Below are 22,555 nucleotides of genomic sequence, written 5' to 3' on the forward strand. Positions count from 1 at the left end.
AAGCCAGGGCGGGGGCGCGGGGTGCAGATTAGTCTCCCCTGGCGCGGGCTGCCCCACAGCCCGGGAGCCCCGGGACCAGCCCGCGGACAGGTGGAGCGGGGGCGGGGCGGCGGCCGGGCGGGTCCCGCCCCGGGGGTGGGGCCGGGCGGGGCGGGCGGGGCGGGGCCGCGCTATGCAAATGTCGCCCACGGGCGGCCAATTGCCGGCGCTCCCCGCGCGGCTCCGAGCGCCCCGTCCCGCCGGCGGCCGCGAGACCAGAGCGAGCGAGCGAGCGAGCGAACGGCCGCGGTCCGGCGAGCCCCGAGTGCAGCACAGGGCCAGGGCGCGTCGCGAGGAGCGGCGCAGCCCAACGCGGCCGCCCGGCCCCAGTTCAGCAAGCAGGCGAGCACCACCGGGCCGAGCCAAGCGCAGCTCTCCTAAGCCGAGCGCGCGCCGTCGCCCGCGCCCCGCGCCGGGGAATGCGCCCTCGGCGCGCCGGCCAGGGGGCGCCCGCAGCCCACCCGAGGGGAGGCGGCCCCGAGCGCCCCTGAGCCTTCCCATGGCCCGGGCTGGGGCCCGGGGCCTCGGCTGCTGACGCGCCCGAAGCCCACAGAACCCGTTAAAACCCGGGCCGCGGCGTCGACCCCGGCTCAGGCACAGCGGCGAGAGGGCGCGGGCAGGGCCATGGCCCCGGGGGGCCGCTAGCGCCGGCCGGCCCAACCGGGAGCCGCTCTGCCGCCGCCCCCGCCGCCCGGGAGCCCAGGCCCCGCCGCCGCGGAGGAGGTGAGTGCGGCGGGAACCGGGAGGGAGCGGGCAGGGTGTCGGGCCACCCTGCGATCCCTCTGGGACCTGGGGCATTGCAACTCTGCGGAAGTGTCCGGGGCGCGGGGATCGGAGAGGCTGCGGGCTTCCCGAGGATGCAGGGGAGATAGGACTGGAGTGGGCGCCGTACCTGTCCGGGCTGCCTGTTCCCTTATCATCGGTGCGACATAGAGATGTATGGTTGGTGTGTCCTGCGGGGTCACCAGTGTGCAAAGCAACTTTTTAATCATAAGATTCTGAGTGGGTGGGTGCTCCCAAGCACCCCCCACGTTCCTGGAGCAGATACCCCTTCTCCTGGGTCAGCTCTTTCCCACTAACGCCTCAGGCAGCGTTCTTCCCCTTAGGTGTGCCTGTTCTGCCTCAGTGTCCTGATCCAGATCATCTGCTGTAAGGGAAGCGCTGTACTGGCAGACCCCACGTGGAGGGTCCCCCAGATCAGCAAGGCAGGAGGACCTCCAGCCCTGAAGCTTTTCTCCGAACCCTGTGCTAGCCCCTTGACCCCCAGCTGCCAGCTTGGGTTTGCTTTTCCAGCAGGGAATCTTGCTTGAATTAGGGACCTGGTTGTGGGCTGTAGGTGAGGTAGGAGAGCCTGTTAAGCCCTCCCCTTTGGGCAGGCTGGGGCCCCAGTGGTGAAATGGGCAGGGGACACTAGGAGCTTGGTGGGCTCACCTAGAGCAAGTGGGACCAGAGAGTGTCAAGGTAGCCCAGGAGTGAGGCAGGGCTGACAGGATGGGTCAGCTGGAGCTAAGGCTGAGGGGCTGGCTGCTTAAATAACTTACAGTTCTTGAGATAACTGTGTTGAGAACACCAGCCCATGAACACCTGGGGGAGAGAGATTACCTGAAGGCATTGGTGTGTCCACCCTGGAGCTGGGCCAGGTTGTGGGTTACAGTTCTCCTGAATTCACCCAGGTTGTTTCCCAGAAGCCCCTGTCTAGTTGCAGAGACCGGGAAACTGTATTCAGGGGTTGGGAGGCTCATCCCAGCCCAGGGAGTCAGATAGAGCTGGGGCCTTTTCTGAGGCTGCACAGAAAGTGTGCCTAAACCCATAGGGTAAGGTGTGCTGGAAGGCAAGGGCACCAGGCAAGCCTACCCCTGCTGCTGCCCCTCAGTTCTGAAGGAGCCAAGCCCAGAAGTGCTAGGGTTGGGGGAGAGAAGGCCAGCAGCCTAGCCTCAGCGCCCCCCATGCTCTGTCAGGCATACCTTGAGGGGGAGGATGAAACTGAGCCCAGGTGACCTTGACTGGGAAACCCCTGACCATGAAAGGGGGGTTTCAATCCCAGCTGTGGTGGTGTAGCTCTGCTTCCTGGTCCATGGGTGTTGGGGGAGGGGGAAGCCAAGGAGCCAGAAAGGATCTGTGGCCTGCTTGGGGGTAGAGGGGATATCTTAGGGCTGGGGTGCTGTTAATAATTCCATCCCGTGTTCCCCCGCAGCCCCTGCTCCTGCCTCCCTTCCATCCAGGCAGTTCTCAGCTCTGAGGAGCTAACCTCCCTTCTCTGAGGCAAGCTGCTCACTGCCCTCCACCCCCCACCTCACTCTAAGCCTGAGAGGTCTGGATCAGGCCAGACGGTTCGACCACCTAGCCCCCTGCACTACCCCCAAGTGCCTCCAGACCCCCTTGTCTGGCCGCCCCTTCTCTGCACCCCTTGCCAGCCCCAGCTCCTCGGTTCTTTGTTCGAACGTCTCTCCTCCGTCCCTCCCTCTCTCCTCCCTCTCTCCTCCTCCCTCCCGCCTGCCTCCCTCCCTTGCTCCCTCCCACCAGGCTTCTTTCCTTCTTTCTCTGCTCTCCTCCTGGTGGGCTCCCAGGTGGCGGTGGCTGTTCCTTCTCTGTCCACCCACCTGGTTCACCTGACTGGGGGCTTCTCTGAGGCCGAGGCTAAGTGGAATACATCTAGGGGCTGGCAGAGGGGAAGCAGCTGTGGAAGTGCCCTCCCCTTCCTTCTCTCTGTCCCTGTCTTCCTCTTCTTCCTTCCCTCTTCTCTTCTCTTTTCCATCCCTCATGCGGCCAAAGAGGGAGCCTGGACTTGGGTCTGAAGCCCCAGCAGACTTGATCATCCCCCACTCACTCCTTTAAAGGGCCAGGGCATTGTGAGAGGTCCCTGTAGGGGCCCAGTGGGGCAAACCCCTCCACCTTCCTGGATACCTTGGGGGCTCTAATGCTGTCCTTGGTGACCCTGCCCTTGTTACCACCACAATGGATGCAGAAGAAATGAGGTTATTGGGGTGGGGGTGGGGGATGTGAGTTAACCTGAGCCCCCTGATACATAGGATCAAAGGTTTCTGAGGGACCCAGACTGTATCTTGCCCTCCCCAAGCCAAGACAGTGTTCCCCAGCTTCCTTGAGCCCCACCCCACTAGCAGGTCAAGTTCTTGAGCAAACACATGCTTGTGAGGACGTGTGTGGGCATGCAAGTGTGGACGTGTGTATATCCACAACTGTTAGTGGGGGCCCCCCAGGTGTATCGGAAGGTGATGGTGGCTGTACAGCCCTTTCTCCTACCTGCCCCCTCTCACCAGAGCCTGCTATTCAGTCAGCACCAGCTTTGTGCCCCAACAGACTGGGGGAGGGGCTGGTTCTGTTCTCCCCTCCCCCAGCCAGTCTCCCCAGGAAGGAGCTTCTGTGATGGGTGGGGGATCTTGAAGCAACTTGAGAGGTGTGTCAGGCACTCTGGAGAGGGTGTTCCCATAGAGGGCACCACCTGGGGAATGGGCCAGGAGGCCTGAAGCTGCACTTCCTGTCTGAAGAACCACCAGTGGTTTGCCCTGGTAGGAGAGGCAAGGGCTCCGGGGCTCCGGGGGAGGTGGATCTAGGGAGGCCTCAGGGTCTGTTGAGTGGAGCCTGACAGATGTGGATCCTGGGCCTTGCCTCAGCATATGGCAGCCAGTGCAGGGGATTAACAGGCCACAATACCTGTCACCCTACTCCAGGGTCCTAGAAATGGGCCTAGGGTCTTGCCTCCCATGGGAAAAGAGAATAGACAGGGCAGACCTGGAGGATGGGGCTCACACTGTCATTCTTGGTGCCCCCACCCCCAGTGTATCTGGGTGGGGGGGTTGGGAATTGGCGCTGGGTTTTGCCGGGAGGGAGCAATATGTTCTGACAACTGGTGCTGGGCTGCGTTTACCCAACAGCCAGCCTGCCTGGGGAGACAATATTTGAAAAACATAGTATCAAAACTTGGACCTGCTGGGATATGGGGGTTCTGAGGACACTGAGGTTGGCTCAGACCCCGCCCCAGGCCTGTTGGCCATCCCAGCTCCACTTTCTTTGCTCTCTAGAGGCAGAGCTGGAACTCACCTGGCAGCAAGTCCTTCTGTACATCTTACCTGGATCCCTCCTGCTGTGATTTCAGATTTTGCCTCCCCTTTTCTAGCTGCTGTCTCTCCCACTTTGGGCTGTCTGTGTGTGTCTCACTTATCCTCCACTCTCTCCCATGCCTCTACCCCAGTAATCAGGTTCAATTTCCCTGTACTGGAAGGATAGGTTTGGCTGGAGCAGGCAGGACTGGATCCATCTCTTCCTCCAATCCTTGAGGTGGGCAAGGGAAGGAGCAGCCCATTTGGTTGGGGGTGGGCACAAAAGAGAGAGCCTGCTGGGAACTGGAGGGGACTGTAAGATTGCCTGCTTCAGCAGGACCCTGTGAATGGAATTCAGGGTGCTGGGGCGGGGGGCATTGTTTGAGTCTCCAGTGGCCCCTGTTAGCTCTGGTGACCCCAGGCTGCACCTGGTTGTTTGGTCTTCAGGCCCATTGGCTACACCTTCCCAGACAAAGGCAGGTACAAAAAAGTCTATCAAGTTTGCACACTGGGGCTTTCATGGTCCCAGGCTGAGGGTGTGAGCAAGGAGAGTTGGTAGGGGAGGATGCCCCTACCTGCCTTATACATTTTGATCTTGGTTCCCCCTTCCCAGGTGTCCAGACAGCCGAGCCTGCTTCCTGGGCCCTAGGCCCCTCCCACAATGCCTGTTGCTGGTCTTCTCCTTTGGGCTTCCCTACTGACTGGGGCCTGGCCAGCCACCCCCACCCAGGACCACCTCCCAGCCACGCCCCGGGTCCGGCTCTCATTCAAAGGTAAGAGGCTGCCTTGCCCTGGCATCCTCATCCTCTGTCCACAGAGCTTGGCCCGATGCTGAGGAGACAGGGAAGACAAGGCAAAAAAGGCATATTGTGCAGCCACATGGGTCACCCTGGTTGTGTGGGTGGGGAGGGGAAGGACAATGGTAACTTGCCAGGAAAGGCTGGAGAACGGGCCACGTAGACATTTCAGAGAAGTCTCTCGAGTCTGGGCCCCTTCTGGAGGCAGAATGTGGGGTCTCAGGCTGGGTGGCCTAGGGTCTGCAGAGTGCCTTCCTCTGTGTGATAGATAATTGGGGAGAGAGAGATGCCACTTCCTCCAAACTTGTGGAAGCCCTTCCTTGCCACAGCTCTGTGTCTGGTCCTGCCCTGGATGGTCCCTGGGGTGGAAGGGCAGATAGTCAGGCGGACACTGAGGCCTCAGGAAGCTGGAGAGGCAGGACCTACTCTGCTGGGGTGTGGATCTCTAGATGGGAGAGGTTCCCAGGAATCAGGGAGGGTACGGTTGGCTGTGAGGGGAGGGCAGGCTACCTGGCGAGTTCAAGGAGAACACATGGTAAGAGACAGGTCTGAGCTCCTGAGATCCCCAATGAACACGTTGCTTTGGAAGTCACTGGAAGGTTTTAATGATGGGTTGGGGTCTGCAGAGTGAGAGGTTCCCCAGCTTCATTGCCTTTGTACCTCACCCACTGGCAGTGAATACACATGGCACACACTCAGGGTGTCCAAATGGCTCACTCACGAGCCACTTCCTCAAAGGTCTGTGTGATCAGAAGATTCTCCCCTCCGCCTGGGAAAAGGGGTGGCAGCCATGCTGGGATCTGGGGGATCTGGGGTCACTGCTGAGTTCTCCTCTGGCCCAAGGTCACTGTGTCCAGTGGGCTGCCCTGGGTGGGGCCCACTCAGCCCTGGCTGGCCAGATTTCCGGGCACACATATTGGGGTGAAAGGCTGGGCTGACTTTTCCTTCCTCAGGTTTGGCCGAGATCCAGCCTCCACCTCACCATGTTCCCACGTCCCCATGTCCCCAGCAGAGCCCCTCCCTTGTCCTTATCCCACCATGTGAGTCGATGGGGGGAATGAGGAGTGCATTTCTGAAGATGCACCTGGAAGAAGTCCAGTGTGGGGCCTGTGGAATGGGCTGAGGGTGATGCTTTTGGTTGTAAGAGTACCCCTTGCCCCCAGGCCTGGGAAGGGGAGAGATTTATTCTGCCGTTACCTCCATGCTTCCCTGGTGGATTTCCTTAGAGCAGATTAATAAATCTTGAAGGGGCCTGGCCCCCCCTCACTCCCTTCCCAGCCCAGGGTGCCGGCAGGGGGAGCAGAGCATCCCCTCCCCCCACCAGGGCAAGGGGGGTGGGGGCTTGTCTTCATACCTCTGGGACCCTAGAACCCAGACATACACCCTGGGTAGTATTTTTGTCATCACCCTGGAGACCTATGAGGGGAAGCAAGAGAGATAAGACTTAGGGAGTTCCTCTATATGCCCCTTTTAAACCTTCTTAGACCTCCAGAGACAAAGGGCCAAAGACTTTTGTTCCTGTTTTCCAGAGAGAGAAACCGAGGCTCAGGCAAGGGCAGGGCCAAGGTCGGGCAGGAGGCAGAGGCGAGGCCAGAAATAGAACCCTGGTGTCCTGGCGTTGCTGACGCCCACATTGGTCAGGTCGATTCCTTCTCAATTAGCTCTGAAGCCGACACCCGCAGTGACTAAAAGCCCAGCTTGCTGGCAGCCAGCCTATGGTGCTGACTGCTGTGGCAGCCTGGGGTGGGGCCATAGGGTGCCTGGGGCCACCCTATCCCAGGTCTCTGTGCCCTCACACACACAGGCTTCCCGGCCCTGGATGACTTTCCCCATTCCCCACTTACCTCATGTCCTAGTTGTATGCTTAGAAATCACTTAATTTAGCAGATACTTGAGTCCCTACTCTGTGCCAGGCCCCCATGCTGAGTACCAAGGGGTCTACAGTGAACAAGTCTCAATCAGACTGGCTGAAAAGATAATGGACATCCAGTTGGTCAGTGCCACCTGGGAACCCAGCGCTTACTGTGCACCAGGCCCTATGTATCCACCCCCCATGCCGGACCGTCTCAGCACAGTCATGTACACAAAGTGGCCCTTGGTGAAGAGTAGGTCCTCACTAAGCATTTACAGAGAATGGATACCATCAGCCATAGAAACTGGGATCCCACAGCCAGGCCAGGGACTAGAAAAGGGGTGGGGGGGTGGGTGAGGGCTTCTTCTCCCAGGCATACCTGAGGCTCATAGAGAGGGTTGCTCTCAGAAGCGCTGGTGGTCACTTTGGCTCTATGCCTCAGTTTCTCCTTCTGTGCCTTGCCTGGATATAGCAGTTGGCATACCAGGCCCCAGGGACTCAACCTAGGCCCTCCCCCCACCCCCCGCCCTTGGTCTTGCTGCAGTTGGGAGGTGCTAGTTCCGGCCTGGTTGGGCCAGACCCTCCCGAGCCGGAGGTGCTGGCATGAGGGGCCACACTGCCCAGGGCAGCTAAAGGAACAAAGGCAGGAACTGGACCAGGCTTGTGCTTGCTGCCTGTGCATTTGCCTGGGCACCCCAGCCAGGCCAAAAGCTGAGAAAGTGTAAGGGAGAAGGGGCCCAAGGTTCAGTTAGAGTCCAGGTAGGGGGGGCTCCTATGGCCCATCTCCTGAGCTTCCATTAGCAACACAGCCAAGGTCAGACAGAAGTGAGGGGTCAAGTGGGGAAGATTTCCAGGAGAGATGAGGTGTCCTCTGAGAGCTCATGGATGCTTGGGACCAGAGAGCCTGGACAGCAGGACCCTTTCCTCCACCCATCCTTGTCTGGAGTCCCCTTAACCCCAGAGTCCCTGGCCAAGCCTAGGAGAAAAAGCTTTCCCTTCCCCCATCCTGAGATGACCCAAGCCAGGGGGCACCACCTCCCTCTGCAGCAGGGAGGTGTGAGTGCCCTGCCAGGTCCTTTGTTCAGCTTGGGGAATGTTTACTTTATCCCAGGAAGCCACCCCCACAATATGCAGCTGCCTGCTGCCTGGGCTGGCTTTGGCCAGGACACGGGGGCCAAGAGGTGTTTGGTGGAGGAAAAGGGTCCTTCCTGTGATGACATGAGGTGGCTGGGCTACTAGGGAAACCAAGGCAGGAGTAGGGAGATAGAGCAGAAGAGTCAGGAAAGATGAAAATAATAGAAGTAACAGCAGGTACCCATGATGATAACCATGTGGTGGTGTCTCCAAGGCCTGAGAGGGGTCTCCATGGGTTTTCTGTGAGGTTTCCTGTCACTCAGCAACAGCAGAGCCTGGCTCTGTCTGATGTCTGAGCTTGTCTCAGGACCGAGAGAGTGAAGGGTGGATTGGGGGAAGCAGGTATAGCCCTCTTCCATGAGCTAGGGACAGGGCTCCAGGATCCTGCAGTGCTGGCCTTAGCCTTCCCAGCCTCATTTCCTAAGGAGAGGGTTGAGGTTGCACTGGGCAGGCTTCTCATACCCTCTGCTTACAGAAGCAACAGCACTTGGGTTTGCTTATTTCCTGTAAATCCAGCCCTCCGTCATCCCAGTCCACTACTGATCAGAGTCCCCTAGGAATCTGTCTCCTTTTGGAGAAGGAAAACAAGGGTCCAGGAGAGGAAAGGGCTCCTGTGTTCAGAGTAGCCCTGGAGTTTGGATCTTCTCTAATTCCAGGCATAACTGGCTTGCTCTGTGGGGAACGACACTCTGTAGGTGGAGGGTGAGTGGGTAGGTGCTGGTCACTGCCTATGCACCCACCCCAGCCCAGCCTCTGAGCCTCTGGGGCTAATGGCCCAGAATAGTGCCACTACTTACGTCATCTGCATGTGGCATCAGAGAACCAGAGTGGCCAGGTCTCCTTGTTAGGAAATGATGAGATTGGAGGTTAGGAGAGGTCATAGCCCGTTTACTTCACCCAAGGGGGGGATGAAGAGTGGGTGAATATGGGTTCAGGTGGAAGTGCCTTTAGCCCTGATGGAGCATTGCCCCACCCCCAGGCCTGACTGCACAGTGAGGAGTGGGGGATGTGCCCTTGCCTCCCCAGGGGCTCCCTGGCCAGCCAAAGGAGGCTAGGAGATTCAGAACACAGAAGAGGAGGTGTTGGGGAGAGGCCAGAGGTGGCACCAGGGAACTGGGTAGAGGTCAGGTGTTTCTGATAGCTACAGTGGGATTTGGAGCTAGCAAACTGGGGAGGGGCCGGTATTCCAGATGAGCCAGGAGGAGGGAGGTAGGAAGACCCAAAGCGTGAACTTGAGCCCAGATTCCTGCATTTAGGATCTCAGTTTTCCAGGAAATGGGAACTGCCTTACTCCTGAGAGGGGACTTGGAAGTGGCCACTTCGGGAGTTGGGAGGTCCTGGAGGCTGGCTGCCCCTCAGCTGGCCAGCAATTGGCGCGTGGAGAGAATGGAGCAGGTCCTGGTACTTGCTGAGAACCTGTCTCAGGCCCAGCCTGAGTCAGCCAGTTCAGGGCTGGGGGCCTTCAGCTGTGGTCCTTCCAGGTCCAGCCAAGCCTCAAACGGGACCGCCACTAGCTGGGCCTCAGCAGCACAGGCCTTGTCTCTGGTTCCCTGGCATGACGCCCGCCCCTCCCTCTCTGGCTCCAGCTTCCCTTGGCACTGAGTGAGGAGCTGGTGCATGCTCAAGGAGTAAATCATGTTCCTTGGCAGCCCCCGCTGCTTCGTAATCGTAAAGAATTTAAAGAGAAACCGCCAAGATAAAAATCTCATTCTGGCCCATAAAGGTATCTTTCACTCTGTGGCTTTGGAGGCAGTGGCCTTAGAGTGGGCTCCTGGTTGTCTGCACCTGTATGTATGCACCTCCAACCCTGTGACCCCTCCAGGGGTGGCAGGGGGCCCAGAGGTTGTCTTCAGAGCCATGGGTACTTGGCCCCTGACCCCTGGGAGACCTCCAGCTCCTTCCATGGGACTTAAATTTGGTAGAATTCGAAGGTGGTGGTGGTTGAGAGGGCTGTCCCTGAAGGCAGACAAGCCTGCCTTCTACCTTTGTCAGCTGTGTGACCTCGGGCAGGTGGCTTAGCCTCTCCAGGACATGGCTCCCCCTGTGTAAGGTGGGGACCACAGTGGCTCAGTGCAGGCAGCATCCTGAAGGCTTAGGCTGCTTTGCTTGCATCCTGGCCGTGGATAGATCTTGAGTAGTGAGCCTCTCTGTGTCCCTGCTGCATTGTCTGTAAAGTGGGGATAAGAATGGTTTGGGCCTCACGTGGGAGGAATCACTTTGTGAATGCAGTTATGGCTCCTGTGAAGGAAGTCTCGGGACTTCCTAACTAGGAGCTATGCTGAGGGTGGCAGAGGGGTGAGGGCTGGTCCTGGGGGAGGCCCAAGGAGTTCTGCACTACTTCACCTCTCCCTCGAGATTTCTAACCTTCGGTGAAGGTGACAGTGTTTGGAAAGGACTGCAGAAGGTACCCTGAGCCCTGTTCTGGGAGTGGGGTCAGGCAGAAATAGGATGCCACTATCATGGGCATCTGGTCAGGCTTCCTGGAGGAGGCTGCATCTCAACAGGGTCAGGGAGACTGTGGGAGGGAAGAGCAGGAAGCAGAGGTGAGGTGTGTGTGCCATAATACCTGGGGGAAGGGCAAGATACTGGATGGAGTCCTGCTCTTGCTGCTTTGACATAGCGTTTATACTTGTTCCTTGTGGTTTTTAAGCTCTTTGTTCCTCATGGCAAAGGCACCAAATACATATGGTGAGGAAAATCCAATGAGAGAGGTGCACTGGGTAGGGCATGCCTTGGAGGGAGCTCCCCACACTGAGATGAGCTCCCCACTCTGTTTGGGACCCATGAGCAGCCACAGTGACCCCTCTCTGAATACTGTTATGGCTCCTACAGCTTGTGTTAGGGGTGACTGGACCCCTTGCTCACTTGGGCATCTGTACCACTGGGCTGAGAGCATGGTTGCCTGGCCTGGCCTGGTACTGTCCTGGGAATTTGAGCCCCATCTCAAGGGAGCCCTTGGAGTTTTGGAGAAGCAGAGAAGATTCCTGCTGCATTTTTCTTAGAAATAGCAAGAGGGCCTTTGCCAGAGGCCTGGATGCCAGAAGGCTCCGGTCTGAATCCAAAGCTCAGCTCACGTGGGTGCCTGAGCTTGGCAGGCCTGTAGCCACCGCTTCCCACCCAGCCACCGCTCCACCCCTCCCCCACTACTGCTCTCCCCCCTCAACATACCCCAGGCTGTTTAGCAGTCTCAGGGAGGGTGGAGGCCTCCTGGGTTCCAGACCCTGACCACTGGTCCTGACCCAGCAACGAATGGGCCTGGGTGGTGGCTGCTGGCCTAGGATCCAGGAGGCCTGCCTGTGGGGGAGGGAGGCCTCAGCTAGGCTGACTTGTGGCGTTCTCACCGGGGTTGCTGGCAAGTACGGGTATCTGCTGCATCTCTGTAGGGCAGGGACAGCCCCAAAGCAACAGGCCCCTCCAGGGACCAGGAAGTCTTTGGGGTGTGAGGCCTCAGCTCCAGATCCCCCTTCCCCCACTCTTCTTCCTTCCTTCCTCCCTCCCCCCATCCCCCCCCCCTTGCCTCCACCCCTCCCATCCCCACCCTGACCCCCTCCTTGGCTTCCTACCCGGACGTGCTCTTTCCTCTGAGGTCTCTGCACCCAGCCAAGAGCCATGTTTCTTTCCACTTAGGGCTTGGTGCTGATGCTCTCATTTCCCTCCAAGGGCAGCGTCCACTGCCTGTGTACTTGCCGGTCGGCCAGCATGGTGGGTCCCTTTGGGTCAGACGCTACAACTGGCTGAGGAACAACTAGAACTCAGGGGCCCTGTGGGCCCCTGCAACACCCAGGGGGCCTCTGTCCAGAGCGGCCTGTGCTATCGCTGTCGCTGTCGTTTGTTTTGTTTAACACCCTCCTGTCCCAGCACCAGGCTTGTGTGGAGAACTCACTGGCTTCCTGGACTGGTGACCAGCTGAGTCCTGTTTGGTCTCCCAATTCTGTCCTATTGCATCCCCTAAGGCTGACCCTAAGTACACATCTGTCTGTTCAATGCCTCAGTTTCCCCATCTGAATGTTGGGAAGGAGACTGAGACTGTCCGGACATCCTGGGACTCTCTGGGTGGGTGACATGAAGGGCTTGTAGGGACCCCAGGAGTCCAAGGAGGGCAACAGAGGTGGGGGCTGGGTGCAGGGCAGGGGGAGGGTCTTGACACCCACTAGCCTGTCAGTCCCATCCTGGCCTGTCCGTCTGGTTGATTTATCGGAGTAAATGAGCCATGGAGAGTTTGTTGTCTTTTGCAGTCACAGGGAGGAGGTGGCGGGGGAGGGGGGGAAGGAGTGAGGGGTTTCCGGGCTAGGTCTGGAATGTGGGAGGCGGGGTGGGCCCCTGAGGCCAGTGGAGCTGGAGGCCCGATCCACTCTCCCCACCTGAGAAATGGATCAGTGCGACCCCTCCCCACAGGGCCAACTGTCTTCCCAACCCCCTTCATGCTTCTTGGGGCACATTCCTGTGTGAGCTGCTTGCCTGGCCCAGGCTGCTGTCTCCTACCCCGTGCACAGGGGCTGCCTGGTCCCTGCAGGCCAGCTTTGCCCCTGCACTGTGTCCTTTCAAAACAGGGGTAGAGCTCTGAGCTCTGCCTGGCTGGTAAATGCCCGAAGGTGTCCTCGTAGGCATCTGCACATGCTGTTAAGGGTCCTCCTGGCTCCGTCACCAGCCCAGACCCAGATGATCAGGTGCCATGAGGGTGGGCAGGGATCACTGGAGCACCTAGGCTAGAGAGCTCCCTACCTGCTGGGACAAAACAGTCGAAAGCTATTGGACATCCTCGTGGGAGAGAGGTGTAGAACCCTGGGTTTCCAGCCGGCGTGTGTGCCAGGGTAAGACCCTGCTGCGTCTTCCCTCCTGGCTTTTCCTGGGTCAGGTTGAGCTGTGCTCCCAGCCTGTCCTCTCCTGGGCGGAGTAGGCGGGCACTGGGGCGGAACGGGCGTGGGAATAGCATGGCTGAGCCTGCTGGCCCCAGGCTCCAGCCCTCAGCCCCCAGCCCCCAAAATGGGAGGGAAGCCTACAGTGGAGCTTTAGCCCAGCTGGGTGGCTCCAGCTTGGCTCTGGCTTGGTGTTTACTGAAGAGCTGGGATGTTTACAGTAGCCCTTAAGAGGGGCCCCCTAGTTCCAGAGGATTTCCCAACTTGAGGGTCCCACTGGGGCTCTTCAGACTTCACCACCTTCCCACACCCCTGGGGTAGCATTTCAGAGTATAGGGACTGCAGCCATCCCTACCCTCACCAGGACTGGGCCAGTGTCACAGCACCTGTCCCTCTGCCCTCCACCCTGGTCTTGTGTCCCTTTCCTCTGGAGGAGCCGACATTCCCAGGAAGTAGCTGCTCTAGATGGTGAAATACGGTAACTGGGTCCCTAGTTCAGACTTTTAAATTAAATTCAATCAGAGCAGTTATTGAATATAAACACACCAAGTCATTTACATGTTAATTATGTTGAATGGACTACAAGGCCATAATTAGTTGCTAATTGGGTGAGAGCGGCTGTAATTGGTTTTGTTGGCACCGACCTGGCTCACCTGCCTGGGGGAAGGGGGGGGCGAGTGTGGATGGCTCCTGGGGAGGCCTCTGGGTGTCCAATATGGAAAGCCTGGCTCAGGATTGGGTTGGAGGGGACAGATATTAAGGGGTTTGGGGCCAGAGGAACTGGAACCTACCCGCCCAGGGAAGAGGCAGCTTAAACCCTGGGTCTGGTTTCTAGGGATTCCCATTCAGAACATTCCCCGGATAGAAAAGGGACTGAGACAGCAAGCCCCTGGATCAGCTGTGACAGTCTCCCCTGTCCAGCTCCATGTGGGACCTGACCCTGAACTAATGGTAAATGCCCAAGAGAGTCCATGGGAGCACAAGACAGATGTCATCCTGGTATATATCCCTGCAGATGCTGGGGCCCTGAGTTGGCCTGGCCAGTGTTTAGGTTTTGGCTTTGGGGTATTAATGAGGTGGGTGTGCTAAGCAGGGGGGGGCGGGGGGGGGCGGGGGGGTAGTGAGGGGGAGGGAAGGTGCATGGAAAGGCTTCAGGGGCTGCCCTGCCCCCAGCTCAGTCTGGCTGGGGCTCCCAGGGTTGTAAGGCTGCGGCCAGGGACTGAGGCCTTCCGGCTGGCCGCTCATTAAAAGAGGATTAGGCTGGGAGCCAGGGGGCCAGCCCAGCCCCCAGGCCTTCCTCTGGGGCCCCTCACAGCTTTGGGGGGGTCATAAGGGGCTAGGGGCCACCCCTCCCTAGAGCCCCCTGGGGCATCCAGTAGGGACTGTCTAGGCCCTGCCACTCCTTCTGCCGCCAGTGCTGACATCTCGTCCACCTCAGTTTCGTTCCTTGGAAGGGCAGGAGGATAAAGCACTGACAGAGACCCTGGCCAGCACCCCCACCTCTCACCCCCAACCTCATTTTTCTTTAGCTCAGGGATTAGGGCTGCTCTGGCCCACATGAGGTCAGAGGTCAGGGCTGGGCTTCAGGAACCCTCTATCACCCCCAGTACTCAAGCACAGCCAGGGGAGGTGACACTGTCAGTCAGGACCTGCTGCTTTGTGAGGCTGTAACCAAGGGGGCGGGGTACCACCTCCACTCCAGGACCCCCTTTTTACAGCAGCCCCTGCCTCACTGACAACAGAGCCCGTGTCCTAGAGACGGGCAGCAGGGGTCGGCAGCAGGGGTCAGGGCCGCCCACTTGGGGTCTTCGGGTGAGGGCTGCAGACACACCTCCTTAGTGCTGTCCACACCCACCACATCCTTTAAAGTGAGGCATCGGCTGCTTCCAGCAGGGAGGAAACAGAGACCCCCAAGGCTAAACCCCTATGGACTAAGAATGTTCCTGCCTCTGGACGTTTGCCAGGCCATTCTGGGCCAGGACCTTGAGTGTCTAATGGCCATGGGGAAGTTCTAGAGGCTGGGAACGACTGCGGAAATGAGGTGTCTGATGCCAGAAAAGGCTCTTCCTTCCCAATGACGGGAAAAGCCTTCCCGGATGTCGCCCCACCCAACCCGTGCCCAGCCTGGGTGAGGGTATGGGGGTGGGGTGGCCTTCCCAGGAGGCATTATCTGGGCACACCATACTCTCTCCCCAAGGTCAAAGCTTATCCAGACTTGAGTTCTGACATCCACAGAACCTTTGATTGTGCCCCAGCCCTCCCTCAGTAGTGCCATGGAGATGGGGGAGAGGTGACACTCCTGCTATCAGAGCTGGGCCTGGGATAAGTGGAGCAGAGGCGAGGACAGGCCTGAGGACATGGCAAGGCCAGGTCAACACCGACCCCCACAACAGATGCCCCCTTGGACCCCCAGTTCCCCTTGGCCCAAGTCTCTGCTCCTTAGTGGGGCTGGGGGCCAGGAGGATCTAGCCCTGCTGATGCTACAGGTGTCAGAGCAGGAAACCCAGGACTACTGGCCCACTTCCTGCTCTGTCCCAGGCTTCTTTGAAGAATGAAGGCCTCCAGCTCCTTTGCCCTATGGCAGGTTAGAGAAGGGGGACAGTATACTAGTTTCACTTCTCACCCTATGTCTTGAGGTGAGCACCACTCTCCTCTGGGCCTCGGTCTTCCCGTCTGGAGTTGGGGTACAGGGCTGTCATGGGGACTTTTGTTTTAATTCTTTCCTACAATCTGACATGAGTGAGATGAGCACTGCAGCCATGGACTGCTATGTCCACAGCCCTATACCCAGTTTACTCCGGGGACCTGGAAAAGTCATCCTTCTCCACCTCAGTTTTCCTTTCTGTAAGCTGGGTTTAGATGGATGATTCAGGGTTTAACTCTGCTCCTGAGTTGGGGGTGGGGTGGAGACAGGCTAGAGTTAGGGGAAGGCTGGGGCTGAGTCAACAGGAAGCCCCTTCCTGCCCCATGGCCTTCTCTGCTCCTCACCCAGCACTAGGAAATGGTATAGCCGGGATGTCCTCCAAGAGATGGTGACATCTGGGAGCCAGCTTGCATGGGGAAAGAACTTGGGACCACATCCCATTCTACTGTCCCCACCAAGGCAGAGACACCCCATGAAAGATGGCGGGGGGGAAGTCCCAAGACATACGCTGCTGTCAGCATTTCCCGGAATTCGAAGCAAGACCCTCACCTTCAGGGATCACCTTGAGTGTCAGTATTAGGAGGGCTCAAGAGATGGTCTAGATAGGAAAATGAGGACAGAGTGCCTTGACTGGGGTCATGAAGCCCACGCCAAAGTCAAAGATTCCTGACCTTTGGTCCCACCCCTTTCCCACCCCACATGGCCTCATGGGGGCTCCCCCTCAAAGTTTCCACAGTGACCAAAACATCATGTCCTGTGACAACAGAGCCATTGACGCCATATCCCATGGCCACTGGGAGGGGTCCCTGGGGTCCTGAGTCACATGCCCTGTTGACGGAGGGAGAGTTACCTTCAGGCCTTGCCCTCCCAGTGGGTAGTGCTCACCACCAGGACTGGCTTTGCCTGGGCCTGCATCTCCTTTAGCCCCAAGGTCCATGGACCTGGGTGGGAATCCTATCCCTATGCGCTTGGTCCTGTCACTTCTCTTCTCTGTGCCTTGCTGTGCTCATCTGTAAATCAGATGTTGTCAGCTCAGGGTTTTGCACATAATAGGTGCTTGATGAGTAAATGGGAGGCTCCCTCCAGCCCCACCTCCACCCAGGGGTTAGGGAGCAGGGACTGCAGGTTTAGGAGGAAGGATGTCAGATCATAGGGAGTCTCCTGCTCCCCATGTAGGTCTGCTGAATGAATGGTCTCTCCCCTGCCTTTTTCACAGAAGGGGATGGAGCCTGGAGTGCTGGGGCTCTGAGTTGTGGAGGGTTACTTGGACTGGGGGCTTGGGTACTGGATCACAGAAGGGGGTTCCAAATTACAGAGACCCAAGACTGGGCAGGGATGGAGGGTAGATGTCCCTGGGGCTAGGTATTTGGAGCTTACTCTACCCTAGGTAGGGAAAAGTAGGTACATACTTGAACCCCTGCCTCCCTCTCCTCCATTGCCCCCCAAATGCCCCCTAACCCAGTAGAACGGGTAAGGGTACAACAAAGACCGTGCCCCCAGCCAGGGTATAAATAACCCCTGGCGGGCTGTCCCAGCCTGGGGGGGCTCCGCTGGCAGCCCCACTTCCTCTCTGGCTGCTTCCTGGCCCTGGGGGTGGGGGAGTGTTTACTTTCCTGTTGTCACTATGGCTGGGTGGCCAGGCAGGGGACTCCAAGTGGCCCAACAACAGGTGCAGGACAGGTGCCCAGGCTGCCCTGCCTAGGACTTCAGAGGCACCGCCGGACAGGCGGGTGAAGCCGTAGCCAGGCAGGGATCGGCCCTTTGATCCCTTGGCGTCCCTGCGTCCCAGCGGTTGGCCAAGGTCATCACCTGTATTCTCTCATTGCCACATAGAGCCGGGCAGGGCAAGGCCTTTGCTTGCCCCCCCGCCCCCCAGCCCCTCAGATGTAATTCTGGGTCTGCTGTGGGAGTCCCCTGGCTCCCAGCCCACTTCCCATGCCCATCTCAGCACATCCTGGAGCTCCCGTACGAAGCTGCTCTCAGGCACAGCCCCTCCAGCTCCACTTCAGGGTCCTAGCACACAGCAGGGGTCATGGTCAGCCAGGCCAGTCAGAGACAGCTGCCTGAGTCAAGGTCAACTGACTGATGGGATGAGGCCACCTGCTGGTCCCATCTTCGGATGGCATCTAGGGCCTTGGATCTCAGCTGTTCTCCCTTTCCAGAACTCCCCCTTGATTGCCTCACCTAGGAAATGGGTTACCAGCTGTGATGTGGGAGGATAGTATATGTATGATCACCTTCATGAGTGCCTCATCTGGTGCAGGACATGTGTGTGCACACGTGCGTGCCTGGGCCACGTGCACACATGCATGTGCTCTTCTGTGTGCCGCCATCTCAAGCCTCCTGTGCTGGTGAATATTCGTCACCTTCACTATAATCTTTCCTCTCCTGCTGAGCTAAAAATAGCTGGGAGTGGGTGGAGGAGGGGCTTGACAAGAAGACCCCTTGGCTCTCCCCATCCCAGAGGAAGGTTCCCAAGTTTTCTAGAGTCCTGTGTTTGTCATTGGCCTGTCACTGGCCAAGTTCCTTCCTGTCCTTCATCCCTAGAAATGAGGACTTTCCCCCAGCAGTCTGGGGATGGGAGGGCCAGGGCTGCCAGACTCATGCAGAAGAGAAATGAAGGACTCAACGGGACCCTGCCCCCAGGCTTGGGACACTAGTGCTAGGGGGAGGGCTTCTTTCCCAGGAAAGACTATTCCTGGCTGGTTCAAAGTGGCCTGAAAATTCCACCTGCAGCAGCCCAGTGGGATCTGGGGGAAACCCAAGTTCTGTTGGACAGTATAGCTCCAGCAGGGCTTTTCAATGTCCTGGCTAACCAGCTTCAGACAAGGTGGGGACCATGGTGTGTGTCAGCTTGGCCTTCTGTCTGGTGGGCAGCTGGGGTGAGGACAGGGCATCCCAATCTGTGCCAGCGTCTGCAGGCTGTCCTGGATGCACCTGCCCCCCACCCCCAACGCCCCAGCTCGTTAACCCTTTTAGGCCCCTGTGGAAAGCAGGCCCCACCCTGAGTGTGGGAGCATTAACCCCCAGCTGAGCAAAGACTCTTTGATGCTATCACGTGCCCTGGTCCATGCCCACTGGCTTTCATTGGGACCCAGAGACTGGCTGGGGCTGCCCATGAGTCAGGGCTTTAGCTCTGGGTGTGGCTCTTTCGCTGGCCTGCCCACCTGTCCCACTTTCTCCTCTCAGCATCTCAGGGACTATAGAGGGAGCTCCGTAAGCTCTAGAGGGGAAGCTAGGGGTTTAAGACGATTGTGTGGTAGGAGTCCCCCCCCCCCCCCATCAAAGGGGACATGTCTGGCTGGTCCCCAAGGATCCTAACTGCTGCCCTGACCTCCACCCACAGAACTTAAGGCCACAGGCACTGCCCACTTCTTCAACTTCCTGCTCAACACAACCGACTACCGAATCCTGCTCAAAGACGAGGACCATGACCGCATGTACGTGGGCAGCAAAGACTATGTGCTGTCCCTGGACCTCCATGACATCAACCGCGAGCCCCTCATTGTAAGGGCCAGCCCCGGTGCCAGGTTGGGGGGATGAGGAACATGGGGCCCCAGGGCTGCACCCTCTGATCCCTGTCTCTGGCAGATCCACTGGGCGGCTTCCCCACAGCGCATTGAGGAGTGCGTGCTCTCAGGCAAGGATGGCAATGTGAGTGCAGAGAGGTCTACAGGTGGCATGGGGGGGCGTGGGGGCAGGTGATCTCAGGGAGGTAGTGGGGCCAGGAAGGCATCTGGGCACCTCCTTGGCTTTCCCTCTGGCCCCAGGGTGAGTGCGGGAACTTCGTCAGGCTCATCCAGCCCTGGAACCGAACACACCTGTATGTGTGTGGGACCGGCGCCTACAACCCCATGTGCACCTATGTAAACCGTGGCCGCCGTGCCCAGGTAAGCCGTGCCCACCCTGGCCCTGTGCTGCCCCATTAGTGGCCACGTGCCAGGGTTCTGATGGGAGGATGAGCTTGAGCCCCAGCCCTACTACTTTCCAGCCCTGTGACCTTGGGTGAGTGACTTCTTTCACTTCTCAGAGCCTCGGTTTCCTCACCTGAAGATGGGGCTAATAGCTGCCTTTCTCACAGGTCGGTGTGAGGAGGAGGCAGTGAGCTAACGCTCCCAAGGCTCTTAGCACTGTGCCTGGCATATAGTAAGCGCTCGCTCCATACGTGCAACAGTTCTCCTGGCTGTGCCTGTGGACCGTGCCCCTGCAGCCAAGCCAGAGGGCCTGGCAGGGCCTCGGCATCAGGAGGCTGGACACCTGGGTCAGCTTCTGCCACACGGCCCGGGGGAGAGCTGCCCCTTCCCCAGCTCTGCCCCACCCTGCCCGCTTCTGCCTTTTTCCATTTCCATGTGGGCATGTATGTAAGCTGGTGTGACTTTGTAGGACAATTGTGAGAGTGATTGGACTTAGGGACACGTGTGTGCAGGTGCTCGACAAGCTGTGTGTATGTGTGCACGCACAGGCACATATGTGTACTCTGGGGGTCCGGGTGCTCGCGTGTGTTCCTGGCACGTGTGGTGTGAGAGGCTGGCAGCCCGGGCCCGCTCCCCCAGCCCCTGCCACCCCTGGCTCTAACCCCTGTTCCTCATCTTCTCAGGCCACGCCCTGGACCCAGATGCAGGTGGTCAAAGGCCGAGGCAGCAGAGCCACGGATGGTGCCCTCCGCCCGACGCCCACAGCCCCACGCCAGGTGGGACTCATCCCTCCAGGCCCTTGCCGGGCAGCACTGCCTCTGAACTGAACTCACCCTGGGCCTGGCCTTCCAGCCAGGAACCTGCACCCCAGGCCAGTCTCCCCAGGGTCTTCCCTGTACTCTGGGAACCCCATCCCACTCCTTCCCTGGCAGTGCCCTCAGGCTCTGAAGGCATTCCCAGCTGGATTCATGTCAGCCTCAGTGAGCCCCTACAGGCAAGAGATCATGAAGGACCAGGTAGGGAAGACAGCCTGAGGACAGCAGTGCCTCAGCCCTCAACATATGTGTGTAGACGTGCATGAGCATCTGCCAACATACGCTTGGGCACGTGTTGTGCATTCTCAAACTCACACCTTAGGTAGCATCCAGAGTCAGAACGTGCCACATGTATGCAGTCTGCCATATTACTCTCAGGTGTCCATGCCCCATGCCTCCGTGGGTTGTGGGTTGACACAGGTGTCCCACATACTCCCATGCTTGGGACTCTGCTCCCTTGGGGTGGAAGGCACAGAACTGTCTGTCCACTAGTCACAACTCAGGACTGGGCTGGGGGGCCTGGGGCTGGGCAGGGGCGGGCAGGGGGGCAGGGGCTGCCAGTGAATGATAGAGCAAGTGGTCACTTGAGCAGGTGTGTCTGTGACGGGGAGTGCTGAAAAGTGGGGCCATTCAGACTGCACGTGTGCCCAGGGTGTGAGCGGTGGGTTCCGTGTGCTGACAGTGATGCGTGCCAAGCTGTGTGTGCAGCCCCATGCGTGCAGAAAGTCATGTGTGCAGAGTGTAACTGGAAGCGGGCCTGTGTACACCTTCCCATCACCATCCCTGCCACCTGCTGCCACCTCCTTCCTGCCTCTGTGCCTCTCTCTTTTCCCTCCCTTCGTCCCACGAGCTCATCCTGGTCCCAGTGCCTTCAACAACCTTCCTCCTAGCATCTTCAGGGCTGGGCTGGGAGGCATGGGGGGCTTTGTGAATCCCATGTGGTCTGGGCTGGACCCCTCAACTCCTTGCCCACTGTGGAGACATGGGGAACTGGGGGCTCTGTTGAGGGGCAGAGGAAAGGCTATGGCCTATTATTCTGTCCTGAGGACCACAGGTAGGACATAAAGCCTGGGGACACGGTACCCTCAAAGCCTTCTGGCCTGGTGAGACCTGGCAACAAAGGTCAGGACCAAAGGCCTTTGGTCAGTACCTCCTGCCCTGGTCAGGCGGTCAGCCTCATCTTGGCCAAGGACAGGCAGCCACAGCTCAGGTCAAGCCCAAGGGGGCCCTGACCAGAGTCATCCTGAACCAGTTGGCATGGAGGGGCTTCAGCCCCTGATTCCCAGGTCTTATCTGAGACCAGGAAGTAGCTCCCTTGGAACGTGCAGCGTGGCCCTGCCCTGGGAGATCTGGCTGGACAGTTAAAACACAAGGATATCTGGGGAATGAAGGGGTGGCTTCAGGGTGTCCCTCGGGGCCTGCTCTCACCCTGGGAGCCTGATGACCCTTGCCCTCCCCAGCTGTGGGACCAGCTTGGACGATGCTGAGCTCCCCTCTGCCCTGCAGGATTACATCTTCTACCTGGAGCCCGAGAGACTCGAGTCAGGGAAGGGCAAGTGTCCGTACGACCCCAAGCTGGACACGGCCTCAGCCCTCATCAGTGAGTGCCTCCACCCCACCCTGGTTCTACAGCCTAAGTGCGTGGCCTCTGCCTCTGGAATGGTGGTCATGGCACCAACACTTACCTCAGGGCAGAGACCATGACCATGCCATCCCTGAACCCTCCCATGGGGCCCCACCTGTCAGGGGGAGGGTTATAGACCAGACCCCAGTGTGAGCTGAGGGGTAGAGACTAGTGGTGTGAGCCTCTCTCCAGAGTGGGTACCCCCAGAAGGGGGCACAAGGGGGGCCAGATCCTACCCTAAAATAGTGTCCATGCAAAGGCCAGACCCCTCCCAGCCACAGGCCACCTAAGAGAGAAGAGAAGCTCGGTCTGTACTGGGAGAGGTATGAGGGGAGTGGTTCCCTATACATTCTTGGTTTGTCTGGGAGGCTGGGAGAGCCCCACAAGGAAGCACGGTTGGAGAGTCGTGGCCCTCTGACCAGCGGGGGGGTGGGGGTGGGGGGGGCAGGTTTGTGTCAGGTCTGGCCCAGGAGAGTTGGGAGAGTGTTCTCTGAGGAGGGGTCCTGCCTGGGACCTCATGAGTAGCTGCTGCCCCTACCGCCAGGTTGGGTGAACCCACCAGGCCCCTGGTCCCTGTACTCTGCCTGTTTTCTGGCTGCCCGACCCAGTCTGCCTCTCAGAGCAACTGGTGAGCACTGTGCCACCTCCAAGCTTGGGAAGGGTCTTGGGGTGGGGGTGGGAGACATTATCCTCCCCGTCTTGGTGAGTGAAAAGGTCAGCCTGATGGCAGAGCCCTGACCAGGGAGTCTGATGGGGGAAGGTAGGGCCTGCCCTGGGCAAGTCTAGAGCCAACATGGTTACTAAATCTGCAAATTTTCAGGT

General features: G+C 58.8%; 1 protein-coding gene across 3 annotated transcripts in view; it reads left to right on the plus strand.

Annotated features, from left to right (window-relative positions):
• The first annotated feature begins 229 nt into the window (after positions 1-229).
• Positions 230-22,555, plus strand: part of SEMA3F (semaphorin 3F) — a 29,687-nt gene continuing 7,361 nt past the window's right edge. The window contains exons 1-8 of one of the 3 annotated variants that reach the window (XM_047849928.1): positions 230-762; positions 4,250-4,335; positions 4,711-4,870; positions 18,727-18,887; positions 18,972-19,034; positions 19,151-19,270; positions 19,978-20,070; positions 21,616-21,709. In XM_047849928.1, coding sequence (XP_047705884.1) covers positions 4,759-4,870; positions 18,727-18,887; positions 18,972-19,034; positions 19,151-19,270; positions 19,978-20,070; positions 21,616-21,709 — 643 coding nt within the window. In that variant the 5' untranslated portion in view covers positions 230-762; positions 4,250-4,335; positions 4,711-4,758. The remainder of the gene's footprint in view (positions 763-4,249; positions 4,336-4,710; positions 4,871-18,726; positions 18,888-18,971; positions 19,035-19,150; positions 19,271-19,977; positions 20,071-21,615; positions 21,710-22,555) is intronic. The other 2 variants (XM_047849927.1, XM_047849929.1) reach the window with 2 other exon arrangements.

The sequence above is a fragment of the Prionailurus viverrinus genome, chromosome A2, assembly GCF_022837055.1.
Source record: "Prionailurus viverrinus isolate Anna chromosome A2, UM_Priviv_1.0, whole genome shotgun sequence".
In the NCBI taxonomy this organism is placed as follows: Eukaryota; Metazoa; Chordata; class Mammalia; order Carnivora; family Felidae; genus Prionailurus; species Prionailurus viverrinus.